Source organism: Nycticebus coucang, chromosome 2 (assembly GCF_027406575.1).
Source record: "Nycticebus coucang isolate mNycCou1 chromosome 2, mNycCou1.pri, whole genome shotgun sequence".
Taxonomy (NCBI): Eukaryota; Metazoa; Chordata; class Mammalia; order Primates; family Lorisidae; genus Nycticebus; species Nycticebus coucang.
In genome coordinates, this window is record NC_069781.1 from 102,886,934 (window position 1) to 102,904,424 (window position 17,491).

At 43.1% G+C, this 17,491-nt stretch overlaps 2 protein-coding genes across 2 annotated transcripts in view; one reads left to right on the top strand and one right to left on the bottom strand.

Moving 5' to 3' along the window:
* LOC128597965 (POTE ankyrin domain family member A-like) overlaps positions 1-17,491 on the top strand; it is a 198,815-nt gene that overhangs the window by 93,799 nt on the left and 87,525 nt on the right. The window lies entirely within an intron of this gene.
* LOC128575859 (dolichol phosphate-mannose biosynthesis regulatory protein) lies at positions 16,146-16,774 on the bottom strand. Its single transcript, XM_053577598.1, has one exon. It carries the CDS (start codon positions 16,741-16,743, stop codon positions 16,489-16,491), a length of 255 nt encoding a protein of 84 aa, XP_053433573.1. The 5' UTR covers positions 16,744-16,774; the 3' UTR covers positions 16,146-16,488.

Genomic DNA, 17,491 nt, shown 5'->3' on the forward strand with positions numbered 1-17,491 from the left:
ATAAAAAAGCACAAGCCATCTATATGCTGTCTCCAGGAGACAGATCTAGCCTTGAAGGACAAATCAAGACTTATCGTTAAGGGATGGAGAACAGTATTTCAAGCAAATGGAAATCAAAAGAAAGGGTTTGCAATCTTATTTTGAGACACAAGTGGATTTAGAGCAACTAAAGAGAGACAAAGATGGACATTTTATAGTAGTCAAAGGAACAATTCAACAAGAAGACATTTCAATTTTAAATATTTACACACTCAAAGGCTCCCAGATTTATGAAACAGACCTTGATGGGTATGAACAATATGATATCCCATAACACCATAATAGTCAGGGACTTCAACACCCCTCTGACAGAACTGGACAGATTCTCTAAACAGAACCTAAACAAAGATGCAAAGGATTTAAATATGACCCTAGAACAATTGGGATCAATAGATATACACAGAACACACCATCCCAAAACTAAGGATTATACATTTTTCTCATCAGCTCATGGTATGTACTCCAAAATCAACCACATCCTAGGATACAAATCAAACCTCAACAAAATTAAAAGCATAGAAATTACACCTTTTGGGCTCAGTGCCTGTGGCTCAAGCAGCTAAGGTGCCAGCCACATACACCTGAGCTTGCGGGTTCGAATCCAGACCAGGCCCACCAAACAACAATGACCTTCTTTAACCAAAAACTAGTCGGGCGTTGTGGCAGGTGCCTATAGTCCCAGCTACTTGGGAGGGTAAGGCAAGAGAATCGCTTAAGCCAAGGAGTTGGAGGTTGCTGTGAGCTGTGATGCTATGGCACTGTACCCAGGGCAACAGCTTGAGGCTCTGTCTCAAAAACAAAAAAAATTACACCTTGTGGCTGGGTGTGGTATCTCACACCTATAATCCTAGCACTCTGGGAGGCTGAGGCAGGTGGCTTGCTTGTCAAAACCAGCCTGAGCAAAAAGCGAGACCTCGTCTCTACTAAAGGTAGAAAAAAAAAAAAAACTGAGGCAAGGGGATCACTTGAGCCCAAGTTGGAGGTTACTGTGAGCTATGACGCCACAGCACTCTACCCAGGGCAACAGCTTGAGACTCTGTCTCAAAAAAAAAAAAAAAAGAAAAAGAAATTGCACCTTATGAAGGGGGAGACAAGATGGTGGACTGAAGCCAGCTTTCAACAAAGGCTCCCGTCCAGAAGGAGAGTTAAGGGACAGGAATTTAGTAAGTATCCTGGTGGACTTGAGCCTCACCAAGAGAGAAGGCTGAAGAACGCACATCAACACCGCTGAGGCAAGTTGTGATCACAAGGACGCAACAAAAGGTACAAAATCCACCACCAAGCGGACGGGAGTCCCCCTCCCCCATGAGACCGGCTCTAGAGCCCCACAATTGAACAAGAGGGCAGAAATTAAAGGCCCTCCCACTACACTCCACGGGACAGACCTTCTAAAAACTGGACCTACCTCCCCTACTGGGGTGCCGTGGCGTTCTCCTGCCGGACATAGGGCTGAATAAAACTTTGGGAATCCTTTGCCGGCAACCCTGAATCCCCGGTGCTCCCCTCCCGCCCACTGAGGTCTGGAGGCCTGTCCCCCAGGACTTTGGATCCTTGGGTGATTTCTCAAGGGGAGTGGACAGTCCCCGAGTTGACTGGTCAGCATTGACTCTGAGGCGCGCAAGTGAGGAGAGGGCACCGGGCTGAGGGGTAGTCACGCCTCACGGCACTTCCCTGCGGTGCAGTCCACCAACCCTCCCCGGGCATACGGGGCCCAAGACTGAATCAGACTCTGGCCTCCCCGCTGAGAGCTGAGAACCCTTACTCTCACTCGGGGTCTGAGGGCCTATCCCCCAGGAGTTCGGCTCCTTGGGTGATTTCTCGAGGGGAGTGCACAGTGCCTGAGCTGCGTCAGGTTAGCGCTGACTCTGGGATACGTGAGCGAGGAGAGGGCACTCTGCTGAGGGGAAATCAAGCCTTGGCGGCACTTCCCTGCGGTGCAGTGCAGGAGCCCTCCCCGGACCGCAGTATTGCGTAACACTGAATGAAACTCTAGCTTCCCCCCCCCACTCCCAATCGGGGTCTGGGGGCCCATCCCCCAAGAGTTCTGATTCTTGGGGGATCTCTTAAGGGGTGTGGACCCAGCACAAACTGCGGCCGCTCAGTGCTGACTCTGGGGCGCGGGACAGAGGAGAAAAGGGTCGCCTGAGTGCCCACACCAGAGCAGCAGTTCCCTGGAGGTAGATCAACAGCCGTTTTTTTTGTTTTTTTTTTAATTTTTTTATTAAATCATAACTGTATACAATGATATGATCATGGGGCATCATACACTCACTTCATAAACCATTTGACACATTTTTATCACAGTGGTTAACATAGCCTTTCCGGCGTTATCTCAGTTACTGTGCCAAAACATTTACATTCTACATTTACCAAGTTTCGCAACTACCCCTGTAATATGCACCACAGGTGTGATCCCACCAATTCCCCTCCCTCTACCCACCCCCTCCCCTTTCCCACTTCCCCCTATTGTTAAGTTGTAGCTGGGTTATAGCTTTCATGTGAGAGTCCCAAATTAGTTTCATAGTAGGGCTGTGTACATTGGGTATTTTTTCTTCCATTCTTGGGATACTTTACTAAGAAGAATATGTTCCAGCTCCATCCATGTAAACATGAAAGAGGTAAAGTCTCCATCTTTCTTTAAGGCTGCATAGTATTCCATGGTATACATATACCACAATTTATTAATCCATTCGTGGATCGATGGGCACTTGGGCTTTTTCCATGACTTAGCTATTATGAATTGGGCTGCAATAAAGATTCTGGTACAAATATCTTTGTTATGTTGTGATTTTTGGTCTTCTGGGTATATGCCCAGCAGAGGAATTACAGGATTGAATGGCAGATCTATTTTTAGATCTCTGAGTGTTCTCCATATATCTTTCCAAAAGGAATGTATTAATTTGCATTCCCACCAGCAGTGCAGAAGTGTTCCCTTTTCTCCGCATCCACGCCAACATCTCTGGTCTTGAGATTTTGTGATATAGGCTAGTCTCATTGGAGTTAGATGATATCTCAAAGTAGTTTTGATTTGCATTTCTCTGATGATTAAAGATGATGAGCATTTTTTCATATGTCTGAAGGCCGTGCGCCTGTCTTCTTCAGAGAAGTTTCTCTTCAAATCCCTTGCCCAGCCTGCGATGGGATCCCTTGTTTTTTTCTTGCTGATGCGTTTGAGTTCTCTGTGGATTCTGGTTATTAAACCTTTGTCAGAGTTATACCCTGCAAATATCTTCTCCCATTCTGAGGGCTGTCTGCTTGCTCTGCTTACTGTGTTCTTAGCTGTGCAGAAGCTTTTTAGTTTGATCAAGTCCCAGTAGTGTATTTTTGAAGCTGCTTCAATTGCCCGGGGGGTTCTCCTCATGAAATACTCACCCAGACCAATTTCTTCAAGGGTTTTCCCTGCATTCTCCTCTAGTATTTTTATAGTTTCATGTCTTAAGTTTAAATCTTTAATCCAATGAGAGTCTATCTTCGTTAATGGTGAAAGGTGTGGGTCCAATTTCAGTCTTCTGCAGGTTGCCAGCCAGTTCACCCAGCACCATTTGTTAAATAGGGAATCTTTTCCCCACTGAATGTTTTTAATTGGCTTGTCAAAAATCAAATAGCGGTAAGTAGCTGGATTCATCTCTTGGTTCTCTATTCTATTCCAGATATCTACTTCTCTGTTTTTGTGCCAATACCATGCTGTTTTGATCACTATCGATTTGTAGTAAAGTCTGAGGTCTGGTAGTGTGATTCCTCCTGTTTTGTTTTTATTTCTGAGTAATGTCTTGGCTATTCGAGGTTTTTTCTGATTCCATATAAAACGAAGTAATGTTTTTTCAAGATCTTTAAAATATGACAGTGGAGCTTTAATAGGGAGTGCGTTGAAATTATATATTGCTTTGGGTAGTATGGACATTTTGATAATGTTGATTCTTCCCAGCCATGAGCATGGTATGTTTTTCCATTTGTTAACATTTTCAGCTATTTCTTTTCTTAGAGTTTCATAGTTCTCTTTATAGAGATCTTTCACGTCTTTTGTTAGGTAAATTCCCAAATATTTCATCTTCTTTGGCACTACTGTGAATGGGATAGAGTCCTTAACTGTTTTTTCAATTTGACTGTTGTTGGTGTATATAAAGGCTACCGATTTATGAATGTTGATTTTGTAACCTGAGACGCTGCTGTATTCCTTGATCACTTCTAGGAGTTTTGTAGTAGAGTCCCTAGTGTTTTCCAGATACACAATCATATCATCTGCGAAGAGCGAGAGTTTGATCTCTTCTGACCCTATATGGATACCCCTGATCGCCTTTTCTTCCCTAATTGTGGTGGCTAAAACTTCCATTACAATGTTGAAAAGCAATGGAGACAATGGGCAGCCTTGTCTGGTTCCTGATCTGAGTGGAAATGATTCCAATTTAACTCCATTCAATATGATATTGGCTGTGGGTTTGCTGTAGATAGCCTCTATCAGTTTAAGAAAAGTCCCTTCTAGACCAATTTTCTTGAGAGTTCTGATCATGAAGGGATGCTGGATATTATCAAAAGCTTTTTCTGCATCAATTGAGAGAATCATATGGTCTTTGTTTTTTAATTTGTATATGTGCTGAATTACATTTATAGATTTACGTATATTGAACCAGACTTGAGACCCTGGGATAAAACCAACTTGGTCATGATGTATAATTTGTTTGATGTGTTGCTGGATTCTGTTTGTTAGGATCTTGTTGAATATTTTTGCATCTATATTCATTAGTGATATTGGTCTATAATTTTCTTTTCTTGTTGGGTCTTTTCCTGGTTTGGGGATCAGGGTGATGTTTGCTTCATAGAATGTGTTGGGTAGTCTTCCTTCTTTTTCTACATTTTGGAACAGGTTGAGTAATATAGGTACTAATTCCTCTTCAAAGGTTTGGTAGAATTCTGATGTGAAACCATCTGGTCCCGGGCTTTTCTTTTTAGGGAGGTTTTGTATAGTTGATGCTACTTCTGAACTTGATATGGGTCTGTTCAACATTTCCACTTGATTCTGGTTAAGTCTTGGAAGATGGCGTGCTTCCAAGTATCGGTCTATTTCCTTCAGATTTTCATATTTCTGAGAATAAAGTTTCTTGTAATATTCATTAAGGATTTTTTCGATTTCTGATGAGTCTGTGGTTATTTCGTCTTTGTTGTTTCTGATTGATGATATTAGAGATTTTACTCTTTTTTTCCTGATTAGGTTGGCCAGAGGTTTATCTATTTTATTGACCTTTTCAAAAAACCAGCTTTTTGATTTATTGATCTGTTGTATTATTCTTTTGTTTTCAATTTCATTTAATTCTGCTCTAATTTTGGTTATTTCTTTTCTTCTACTGGGTTTGGGGTTGGAATGTTCTTCCTTTTCCAGTTGCGTGAGATGTCCCATTAAGTTGTTAACTTCCTCTCTTTCCGTTCTCTTGAGGAAGGCTTGCAGTGCTATAAATTTCCCTCTTAGAACTGCCTTTGCAGTGTCCCAGAGGTTCTGATAGTTTGTGTCTTCATTGTCATTTTGTTCCAAAAAATTGGTGATTTCTTTCTTAATCTCATCTCTGACCCAGCTATCATTCAGCATAAGGTTATTTAACTTCCATGTTTTTGTATGGGTATGCAGATTCCTGTTGTTACTCAATTCAAGTTTTATTCCATGATGGTCCGAGAAGATGCATGGAATAATTTCTATTCCTTTAAATTTACTGAGGTTAGACTTGTGACCTAAATGTGATCAATTTTGGAGTAAGTTCCGTGGGCTGATGAGAAGTATGTGTATTCAGTTTTGTTGGGATGAAATGTTCTGTAGATGTCTGCTAAATCTAAATATTGGATGGTTAGGTTTAAATCTAAGATTTCTTTGCTCAGCTTCTTTCTGGAGGATCGATCCAACACTGCCAAGGGAGTGTTGAAATCTCCAACGATTATGGAGCTGGAGGAAATCAAGTTACTCATGTCTGTTAGAGTTTCTCTTATAAATTGAGGTGCATTCTGGTTGGGTGCATAGATATTAATAATTGAGATCTCGTCATATTGAGTATTACCCTTAACAAATATGAAGTGACCATTCTTGTCCTTCCTTACTTTTGATGGTTTAAAGCCTACTGTATCTGCAAATAAAATTGCAACACCTGCTTTTTTCTGATTACCATTTGCCTGAAATATGGATGACCATCCTTTCACCCTGAGTCTGTATTTGTCTTTTAAGTTGAGATGTGACTCTTGTATGCAACAAATATCTGGCTTGAGTTTTTGTATCCAGTCAGCTAACCTATGCCTCTTTAGAGGACAGTTTAAGCCATTCACATTGATGGAGAGTATTGATAAGTCTGGTGGAATTTTGGGTATCGAGTTTTTCAAAGGTCCAGTGGACATTTTTAATCCTTTCGCCAGTGTGGAAGTTGGAGTTTGATCCGAAGTTTCTGAGTGAGTTTACTTTTGTGGTATAGGATTGGGTTGGTCATTGTGGAGGATAGGTCTGAGAACATCCTGAAGAGCTGGTTTACTTATGGCAAATTTTTTCAACATATGAATGTCATTGAAGTATTTAATTTCTCCATCATAGATGAAACTCAGTTTAGCTGGATACAAGATCCTGGGTTGAAAGTTTTTTTGCTTTAGGAGATTAAAAGTTGATGACCAGCCTCTTCTTGCTTGAAAAGTTTCAGCAGAGAGATCTGCAGTTATTCTAATATTCTTACCTTTGTACGTTATAGTTTTCTTTCGCCGGGCTGCTTTGAGAATCTTCTCTTTCATGTTAACTTTAGTGAAGCTAATTATGATATGTCTGGGAGATGGCTTATTGGGGTTGAATCGTGCTGGGGTTCTGAAGCTGTCTGCTATCTGAATTTCAGATTCTCTAGGTATGTCTGGAAAATTTTCTTTCATAATTTCATGTAGAAGGGCCTCTGTGCCCTTGGCAGCCACTTCATCATTCTCCAAAATTCCTATAACCCTTATGTTGTTTTTTTCCGAATTATCTGAGAGCTCTCTGAGTGAGTGATCCGTTTTCGCTCTCCATTTCTCTTCCTCTTTGAGAGATTGGGAGCGTTCGAAGACTTTATCTTCAATGTCAGAAATCCTTTCTTCTGCTTGCTCCATTCTGTTACTGAGGGATTCTACTGTATTTTTCATATCTTTGAGGGCTGTAAGTTCTTGTTTCAGTGTGTCTAAGTCTTTGGTGGTTTTGTCTTTAAATTTGTTAAATTCTTGAGACAGTTTTTGAATTTCTCCTCGAATTCCTAATTCCATTTTATTAATCTTGTCTGCAAACCAAATTCTGAATTCGACTTCTGACATCTCAGCCAGTTGTTTATGAATGGGATCTTCAATCACATCTGCCGTATCTTATCTTGGGGGGGTTGATCTATTCTGGTTATTCATGTTACCAGAGTTTTTCCTCTGATTCCGCCCCATGGTTTTCTCCCTTTGGTTTTTCCCCTGGGGTTTTATCGAGGGCCCGTACAGTGTTGTGGCCTGAGAAACTGGGGCCCTGTCTGGTGTGGTGGAGCAAAGTGGTTCTGTCTTGTTTTCAGCTGGTTTCTGTTCGATCCTATTGCAACTTCTACTCTGGCTTGAAGTCTCAGCTGTGTGGAAAAATCAGCAATTAAGTCACCCCGCCTGCCCACCTCTGGCCCCAGTTGGAAAAGGAGAATCAAACCTTCCTACAATCGCACACTCAGGGCACCGCCTGAAAAGTCCTCAGTCTATTAGCCCAGTTCAAAAGGTCCGAATCAACTGTCTCAATCGGCACTTGTCTCGGGTGGAAGGGTTCAAGAGGTCTCTGGGAACTGGATCACAGGGGCCTGGTGACTCCTCTGACACAGCTCACCCCAGTGCAGCGTGGAGTCAGGAGGAGCCACCCAGCAAACAGAGCAGTCTGGGAAGGTTGACGTCTCCTTCCCCACTTTGCCCCTCCGTCGGACCCAGTCACTGGTATCTCTGCAGATGGCTAACCCAGTTGCCTGCAGTGAACAGACACTCCAGGGGTTTGCACCTGCCTGAATCGCAAGGAAGTCTGCCAGGCCCCCGCAGACTGCCGCTATCTAGCAGGAGGAGATGGGGCCTGACATCTTTGAGTGTTTGATGCAGGTGATGGGAAGGAGGTGTTCACTCAGGCTTAGCCCCGTCCCTGATGGATGCTGCTAACAGAACAGAACAGAACAGAACAGACAACTTTGTGAGGTTCTGTCTCTGTTCCTGTCGTCGCCTACAGAAGACGGGCTGTTTTGAGTTCAAACGTCTTTGCTGCTGGAGAATTGCGTCTGAACACCTCTCTGGGTCGGCCCCGCCCTGGAAGCTTCCGGGTTTGTGAGCCGTGTCACCGGTGGCCTCCTCTTGTTGCCCAGGGAGACAGGGGGTGTGGCCTCAGGATATCCAGAAGTGAGCGTTCTGCCGTTAAAGAAAAAACGGCTGCTGATCTACCTCCAGGGAACTGCTGCTCTGGTGTGGGCACTCAGGCGACCATTTTCTCCTCTGTCCCGCGCCCCAGAGTCAGCACTGAGCGGCCGCAGTTTGTGCTGGGTCCACACCCCTTAAGAGATCCCCCAAGAATCAGAACACTTGGGGGATGGGCCCCCAGACCCCGATTGGGAGTGGGGCGGGGGAAAGCTAGAGTTTCATTCAGTTTCACGCAATACTACGGTCCGGGGAGGGCTCCTGCACTGCACCACAGGGAAGTGCCGCCAAGGCTTGATTTCCCCTCAGCAGAGTGCCCTCTCCTCGCTCACGTGTCCCAGAGTCAGCGCTAACCTGATGCAGCTCAGGCACTGTGCACTCCCCTCGAGAAATCACCCAAGGAGCCGAACTCCTGGGGTATAGGCCCTCAGACCCTGAGTGAGAGTAGGGGTTCTCAGCTCTCAGCAGGGAGGCCAGAGTCTTATTCAGTCTTGGGCCCCGTATGCCCGGGGAGGGTTGGTGCATTGCACCGCAGGGAAGTGTCGTGAGGCGTGACTCCCCCTCAGCCCGGTGCCCTCTCCTCACTCGGCGCACCTCAGAGTCAATGCTGACCAGTCGCAACTCGGGGACTGTCCACTCCCCTTGAGAAATCACCCAAGGATCCGAAGTCCTCGGGGACAGGCCTCCAGACCTCAGTGGGCGGGAGGGGAGCGCCGGGGATTCAGGGTTGCCGGCAAAGGATTCCCAAAGTTCTATTCAGCCCTATGTCCGGCAGGAGAACGCCATGGTACCACAGTAGGGGAGGTAGGTCCAGTTTTAAGAAGGTCTCTCCCGTGGAGTGTAGTGGGAGGGCCTTTAATTTCTGCCCACTTGTTCAATTGTGGGGCTCTAGAGCCGGTCTCATGGGGGAGGGGGACTCCCGTCCGCTTGGTGGTGGATTTTGTACCTTTTGTTGCGTCCTTGTGATCACAACTTGCCTCAGCGGTGTTGATGTGCGTTCTTCAGCCTTCTCTCTTGGTGAGGCTCAAGTCCACCAGGATACTTACTAAATTCCTGTCCCTTAACTCTCCTTCTGGACGGGAGCCTTTGTTGAAAGCTGGCTTCAGTCCGCCATCTTGTCTCTCCCCCCAGCCGTTTTTTCTTTAACGGCAGAACGCTCACTTCTGGATATCCTGAGGCCACACCCCCTGTCTCCCTGGGCAACAAGAGGAGGCCACCGGTGACACGGCTCACAAACCCGGAAGCTTCCAGGGCGGGGCCGACCCAGAGAGGTGTTCAGACGCAATTCTCCAGCAGCAAAGACGTTTGAACTCAAAGCAGCCCGTCTTCTGTAGGCGACGACAGGAACAGAGACAGAACCTCACAAAGTTGTCTGTTCTGTTCTGTTCTGTTCTGTTAGCAGCATCCATCAGGGACGGGGCTAAGCCTGAGTGAACACCTCCTTCCCATCACCTGCATCAAACACTCAAAGATGTCAGGCCCCATCTCCTCCTGCTAGATAGCGGCAGTCTGCGGGGGCCTGGCAGACTTCCTTGCGATTCAGGCAGGTGCAAACCCCTGGAGTGTCTGTTCACTGCAGGCAACTGGGTTAGCCATCTGCAGAGATACCAGTGACTGGGTCCGACGGAGGGGCAAAGTGGGGAAGGAGACGTCAACCTTCCCAGACTGCTCTGTTTGCTGGGTGGCTCCTCCTGACTCCACGCTGCACTGGGGTGAGCTGTGTCAGAGGAGTCACCAGGCCCCTGTGATCCAGTTCCCAGAGACCTCTTGAACCCTTCCACCCGAGACAAGTGCCGATTGAGACAGTTGATTCGGACCTTTTGAACTGGGCTAATAGACTGAGGACTTTTCAGGCGGTGCCCTGAGTGTGCGATTGTAGGAAGGTTTGATTCTCCTTTTCCAACTGGGGCCAGAGGTGGGCAGGCGGGGTGACTTAATTGCTGATTTTTCCACACAGCTGAGACTTCAAGCCAGAGTAGAAGTTGCAATAGGATCGAACAGAAACCAGCTGAAAACAAGACAGAACCACTTTGCTCCACCACACCAGACAGGGCCCCAGTTTCTCAGGCCACAACACTGTACGGGCCCTCGATAAAACCCCAGGGGAAAAACCAAAGGGAGAAAACCATGGGGCGGAATCAGAGGAAAAACTCTGGTAACATGAATAACCAGAATAGATCAACCCCCCCAAGATAAGATACGGCAGATGTGATTGAAGATCCCATTCATAAACAACTGGCTGAGATGTCAGAAGTCGAATTCAGAATTTGGTTTGCAGACAAGATTAATAAAATGGAATTAGGAATTCGAGGAGAAATTCAAAAACTGTCTCAAGAATTTAACAAATTTAAAGACAAAACCACCAAAGACTTAGACACACTGAAACAAGAACTTACAGCCCTCAAAGATATGAAAAATACAGTAGAATCCCTCAGTAACAGAATGGAGCAAGCAGAAGAAAGGATTTCTGACATTGAAGATAAAGTCTTCGAACGCTCCCAATCTCTCAAAGAGGAAGAGAAATGGAGAGCGAAAACGGATCACTCACTCAGAGAGCTCTCAGATAATTCGGAAAAAAACAACATAAGGGTTATAGGAATTTTGGAGAATGATGAAGTGGCTGCCAAGGGCACAGAGGCCCTTCTACATGAAATTATGAAAGAAAATTTTCCAGACATACCTAGAGAATCTGAAATTCAGATAGCAGACAGCTTCAGAACCCCAGCACGATTCAACCCCAATAAGCCATCTCCCAGACATATCATAATTAGCTTCACTAAAGTTAACATGAAAGAGAAGATTCTCAAAGCAGCCCGGCGAAAGAAAACTATAACGTACAAAGGTAAGAATATTAGAATAACTGCAGATCTCTCTGCTGAAACTTTTCAAGCAAGAAGAGGCTGGTCATCAACTTTTAATCTCCTAAAGCAAAAAAACTTTCAACCCAGGATCTTGTATCCAGCTAAACTGAGTTTCATCTATGATGGAGAAATTAAATACTTCAATGACATTCATATGTTGAAAAAATTTGCCATAAGTAAACCAGCTCTTCAGGATGTTCTCAGACCTATCCTCCACAATGACCAACCCAATCCTATACCACAAAAGTAAACTCACTCAGAAACTTCGGATCAAACTCCAACTTCCACACTGGCGAAAGGATTAAAAATGTCCACTGGACCTTTGAAAAACTCGATACCCAAAATTCCACCAGACTTATCAATACTCTCCATCAATGTGAATGGCTTAAACTGTCCTCTAAAGAGGCATAGGTTAGCTGACTGGATACAAAAACTCAAGCCAGATATTTGTTGCATACAAGAGTCACATCTCAACTTAAAAGACAAATACAGACTCAGGGTGAAAGGATGGTCATCCATATTTCAGGCAAATGGTAATCAGAAAAAAGCAGGTGTTGCAATTTTATTTGCAGATACAGTAGGCTTTAAACCATCAAAAGTAAGGAAGGACAAGAATGGTCACTTCATATTTGTTAAGGGTAATACTCAATATGACGAGATCTCAATTATTAATATCTATGCACCCAACCAGAATGCACCTCAATTTATAAGAGAAACTCTAACAGACATGAGTAACTTGATTTCCTCCAGCTCCATAATCGTTGGAGATTTCAACACTCCCTTGGCAGTGTTGGATCGATCCTCCAGAAAGAAGCTGAGCAAAGAAATCTTAGATTTAAACCTAACCATCCAATATTTAGATTTAGCAGACATCTACAGAACATTTCATCCCAACAAAACTGAATACACATACTTCTCATCAGCCCACGGACCTTACTCCAAAATTGATCACATTTAGGTCACAAGTCTAACCTCAGTAAATTTAAAGGAATAGAAATTATTCCATGCATCTTCTCGGACCATCATGGAATAAAACTTGAATTGAGTAACAACAGGAATCTGCATACCCATACAAAAACATGGAAGTTAAATAACCTTATGCTGAATGATAGCTGGGTCAGAGATGAGATTAAGAAAGAAATCACCAATTTTTTGGAACAAAATGACAATGAAGACACAAACTATCAGAACCTCTGGGACACTGCAAAGGCAGTTCTAAGAGGGAAATTTATAGCACTGCAAGCCTTCCTCAAGAGAACGGAAAGAGAGGAAGTTAACAACTTAATGGGACATCTCACGCAACTGGAAAAGGAAGAACATTCCAACCCCAAACCCAGTAGAAGAAAAGAAATAACCAAAATTAGAGCAGAATTAAATGAAATTGAAAACAAAAGAATAATACAACAGATCAATAAATCAAAAAGCTGGTTTTTTGAAAAGGTCAATAAAATAGATAAACCTCTGGCCAACCTAATCAGGAAAAAAAGAGTAAAATCTCTAATATTATCAATCAGAAACAACAAAGACGAAATAACCACAGACTCATCAGAAATCGAAAAAATCCTTAATGAATATTACAAGAAACTTTATTCTCAGAAATATGAAAATCTGAAGGAAATAGACCGATACTTGGAAGCACGCCATCTTCCAAGACTTAACCAGAATCAAGTGGAAATGTTGAACAGACCCATATCAAGTTCAGAAGTAGCATCAACTATACAAAACCTCCCTAAAAAGAAAAGCCCGGGACCGGATGGTTTCACGTCAGAATTCTACCAAACCTTTGAAGAGGAATTAGTACCTATATTACTCAACCTGTTCCAAAATGTAGAAAAAGAAGGAAGACTACCCAACACATTCTATGAAGCAAACATCACCCTGATCCCCAAACCAGGAAAAGACCCAACAAGAAAAGAAAATTATAGACCAATATCACTAATGAATATAGATGCAAAAATATTCAACAAGAAATTGCACCTTATATCTTCTCATACCACAAAGCATAAAGGTGGAACTCAACTCCAACAAAAACGTTCATCCCCACACGATGACTTGGAAATTAAACAACCTTATGCTGACTGATAGTTGGGTTCAGGAAGAGGTAAAAGAGGAAATTGTGAAATTCCTCAGACATAAAAACAATAGAGACACAAGTTACCAAAAACCTGTAGTATACAGTAAAAGCAGTCCATTTTTTTTTTTTTAATTGTTGGGGAATCATTGAGGGTACAAAGAGCTAGGTTCCACTGCTTGCATTTTCTGGGTAAAGTCCCTCTAATAATAGTGTCCCACCCAAAATGGGTGTATCACACACCATGATCCCACACCCCCTTCCCTCCTCTTTCTTTGCTCTCCCATTCCCCATCCCCGCACCATGTATTAGCATCAATTGTCTTCATATCAAAATTGACTACAATGGATTCTTGCTTCTCCATTTTTGTGATGCTTTACTAAGAAGAATGTATTTCACCTCCATCAAAATTAATACAAAAGATGTAAAGTTGCCACCCTTTTTAATGATCAAGTAGTATTTCATGATATACATATATCACAGCTTGTTAATCCATTCTTGGATTGGTGGGCATTTAGGTTGTTTCCACAACTTGGGAATAGTAAATTGATAAAATGATTTTTTTTTCTTCTGGGTAGAGTAATGGGATGCCCAGTAATGGGATTGCAAGATCAAATGGGATGTCTAGTTTGAGTTCTTTGAGGGTTCTCCATACTTCCTTCCAAAAGGGTTGTATTAGTTTGCAGTCCTGCCAGCAGTCCAAGTGTTCCCTTCTTTCCACCACACCAACATCTGTAGCTTTGAGTCTTTATGATGTGGGCCATTCTCACTGGGGTTAGATGATATCTCAGGGTGGTTTTGATATGTATTTCTCTGATAATTAGGGACAATGAGCATTTTTTCATATACTTGTTAGCCGTTCATCTGTCTTCTTCAGAGAAGTTTCTATTCATCTCATTTACCCATTGATATAAGGAATTGTTGGCTATTTTTTTATTGCTTAATTCGAGTTCTCTGTAGGTTCTAGTTACCAAGTTTTTGTCTGATTCATAATATGCAAATATCTTTTCCCATTCTGCTGGTTGTCTATTTGCTTTTGTTGTTGTCTCCTTAGCTGTACAGAAGCTTTTCAGTTTAAGTCCCATTTGTTTATTTTTATTGTTGTTGCAATTGCCACTGGAGTCTTCTTCATAAACTCTTGCCCCAGTCTGATAACTTCGAGTGATCGTTACACTGTTAAGAAGTATACAAGCACAGGGCCTAAATAGAAAATGTGATTTCTTCTATACCTCATGGTGACATAACATCAAAAATATTAGAACAAGATAAGCAAATGTTTGAGAATGAGGTAGGCCTGTTACAAATGGAGTTTCTGGCCCAGAGAAAGAAAATATTCCACTTCAAAAAGGGGTAGGGGATTACTTGCTGCTTTTTTTTTTTTTTTTTATCAATTATCTGATTCATTCTCTACTTATGTAAAGCTCGTGTATAAAACAGAGTAAATATGTCATTTTATATATTGAAAAAAATTATTTCTGCTATCAAAATAAGAATTCAGGAAAAATTTCTCGTAATTGTTGTTCATTAATCAGCCTGTCAATCTACCAGGTGTCATGAAGACTGGGAATCTAATTTAGCCATACACCATGTGACCTTCTGAACCAGGATAAGCATAAAGGAAAATGCTGAAACAATGTGATAACCTAAAGGAGTTTTTGTTGTTGTTGTTTAGACAGAGTATTAACTATGTTGCCCTCAGTAGAGTGCTATGGTATCACAGCTCACAGCAACTTCAAACTCTTGGGCTTAAGTGATTCTTGAGTAGCTGGGACTACGGGTGCCCTCCACAGTGCCCAGCTATTTTTTGGTTACTGTTGTCATTGGTGTTTAGCAAGCCTGAACCTGCCACCCTTGGTGTATGTGGCCAGTGCCCTACTCACTGAGCTATGGGCATGGAGCCTTAAGAAAAGTTTTTTTTTTTGAGACAGAGTCTCACTATGTCACCCTGGGTAGAGTGCTGTGGTGTCACAGCTCACAGTAACCTCAAACTCTTGGGCTTAAGTGATTCTCTTGCCTTAGCCTCCCAAGTAGCTGGAACTACAGGTGCCCACCACAACGCCTGGCTATTTTTTTGTTGCAGTTGTTTAGCTGGCCAGGGATGGGTTTGAACCTGCCACCCTTGGTGTATGTGGCTGGCGCCATATCCACTGTGCTATGGGCACCGAGCCACCTCTAGGTGTTTTTAATCCCCTTTTGACTTATAGATGAATAATATTTATTTAAACAATAAAATGGAAATCCAATAGGAAGGAAGGAATGTGTGAGAAGAGATATAAATGTGGATCTATCCTTGAGAGTTGTAACAAATGAAATATCCCAGCCAAAGGAATCTATTTAATGTGCCTTCATGTGTGCAAGTTTATCTGCTTCACTCCAACTATTGGGATTTATAATTCCATCATGACCACTTTAGATATTTTTGACAACAGATATACGTGTATACATTTTCTCATACTTTTTTATTTTATTATTTTTTTTTTTTACATAAAATCAGTGTTTATTGGTAAGGTCCCCAAATAGGCCAGCCCTAGAGCTGAGATCCTAGGCTTCATGAGGAGGAGTTGGTTGGGAGGCCCAGTGTGGCCTCCTTGGTGTGCTAAGACATGGTGATGGTACTAGGGACTGTCACGCCTTCTCCTAGGCTTTCCAGAAGTCCTTGTGAGATGTGGGGCTGTGTCAGGCCAAGGAAAACAGCCTTTGTAGAGAAGTAGGATTTGTGGGGAGAGGTTGGAAAGGCCACGTGCCACTCAGAACCTGCTAAGTTCAATATCAGCATGTGAAAGGAAGAAAACTGAGGTAAGATGGTAGAACTCAAAGGAAAAAGCGACAGGGAGTCTGAAAGTGAGAGCGGGAAGACCAGCATCTTTCATGCCTTGGCCAGAGTTCCATGAGAGGGTCTTCCAGATGCTCCTTCCTCCTGGCTTCTGGAAGGGTGAGCAGGGGAGGAATGGGGCTCTGGTCAGTCAGGGGTGAGTCCTAAACAGCTCCATCCCACAGGGATATCTGGATGGCAGCCAAGCTGGAGGGGGCCACAGTGTCTGGACTGATCCTGCGGGCTTCCATCCTTGGTCCCTGCCCTGGAGAGGACACTGAAAAGCACCTGGCAGGCTTATCCCTGCTGGGCCTTCACTGAGCCTTCTTGGTCACCCTCTGGTTTTTCAGCATCACGTAGGTGACGAACAATCCCACAAACAGTAGCAACAGTAAACCAACAGCCAAGGGGATGGCAACAGCATAGGCTCGGGGCAGGAAATACTTGTGGATGACATGCTGGCTATCAATGAATGGCAAGAGAATCACCCAGGCCGTGTAGTAGGTGAAGATGATCAGGCTAACGGCGACAAGGCCGAGTCCCACCACCTGGTCTGTCCCCGTGGCCATTTTCCCGGCGCTCCGCCACCAGCCATATCTGGTTCCGGATCTCTCATACTTTTCAAAATTACTACTCTTAAATGTTTCTCTTAAATCACATCTATACACTATACTGCTTAATAAAGTCTGGTAAGTTTTAGCACATATGATTTGAAATGTTCAGCAAAAATTTGGTATTTGGCTCCAAAGTATTAATAGAAAGCTGAATTCTGTACAATGAGTTTTAAAGATAGACAAAAATCTGGTAATATTTTATTAAGGTAAAATTGAATGAGGTCTCCTACTCCCTGCTAAGGCATCGAATTACTTTGCCAAAGTCACACTTTTAATTTATCCGATGAATCTGATGAACTTATCTAGTAATTTATCAGATTCAGCAGTATGGAATTGTATCATCTCTTTTGGTGCCATGGAATGTAGGCAGTGCCACTTTAGGAGCTTTGGAGGCTCCTAAAGTTCCTGGAGCTTTTTAATCTTTTCTTGGTTTTCCTTGTATTATCAGTAGATAATGGAGTTAAAGCAGATAACTACTTACGCTGTATATCTTTTAGCTATAAAATGTTATGGTTATTGAATGTGGTATCTGGAAAGCATCTTATTTTCTTGAGTTCCACACTAGCAAATCATGTTCACTCTGTTGCTTGTGCTGTGGGCAAACTTTGGTTCCTGTATTTCAGTGAACACTTCCATTTTCTTGATCTCCTGGGATCTAATTTCTTAAAAAAAAAAAAAAGAATGATCAAAGGCAGCAGAGAAA

What these genes read in the sequence shown, in the direction of transcription:
- LOC128575859 (XM_053577598.1), bottom strand. Translation starts at nt 16,743, where the DNA reads ATGGCCACGGGGACAGACCAGGTGGTGGGACTCGGCCTTGTCGCCGTT.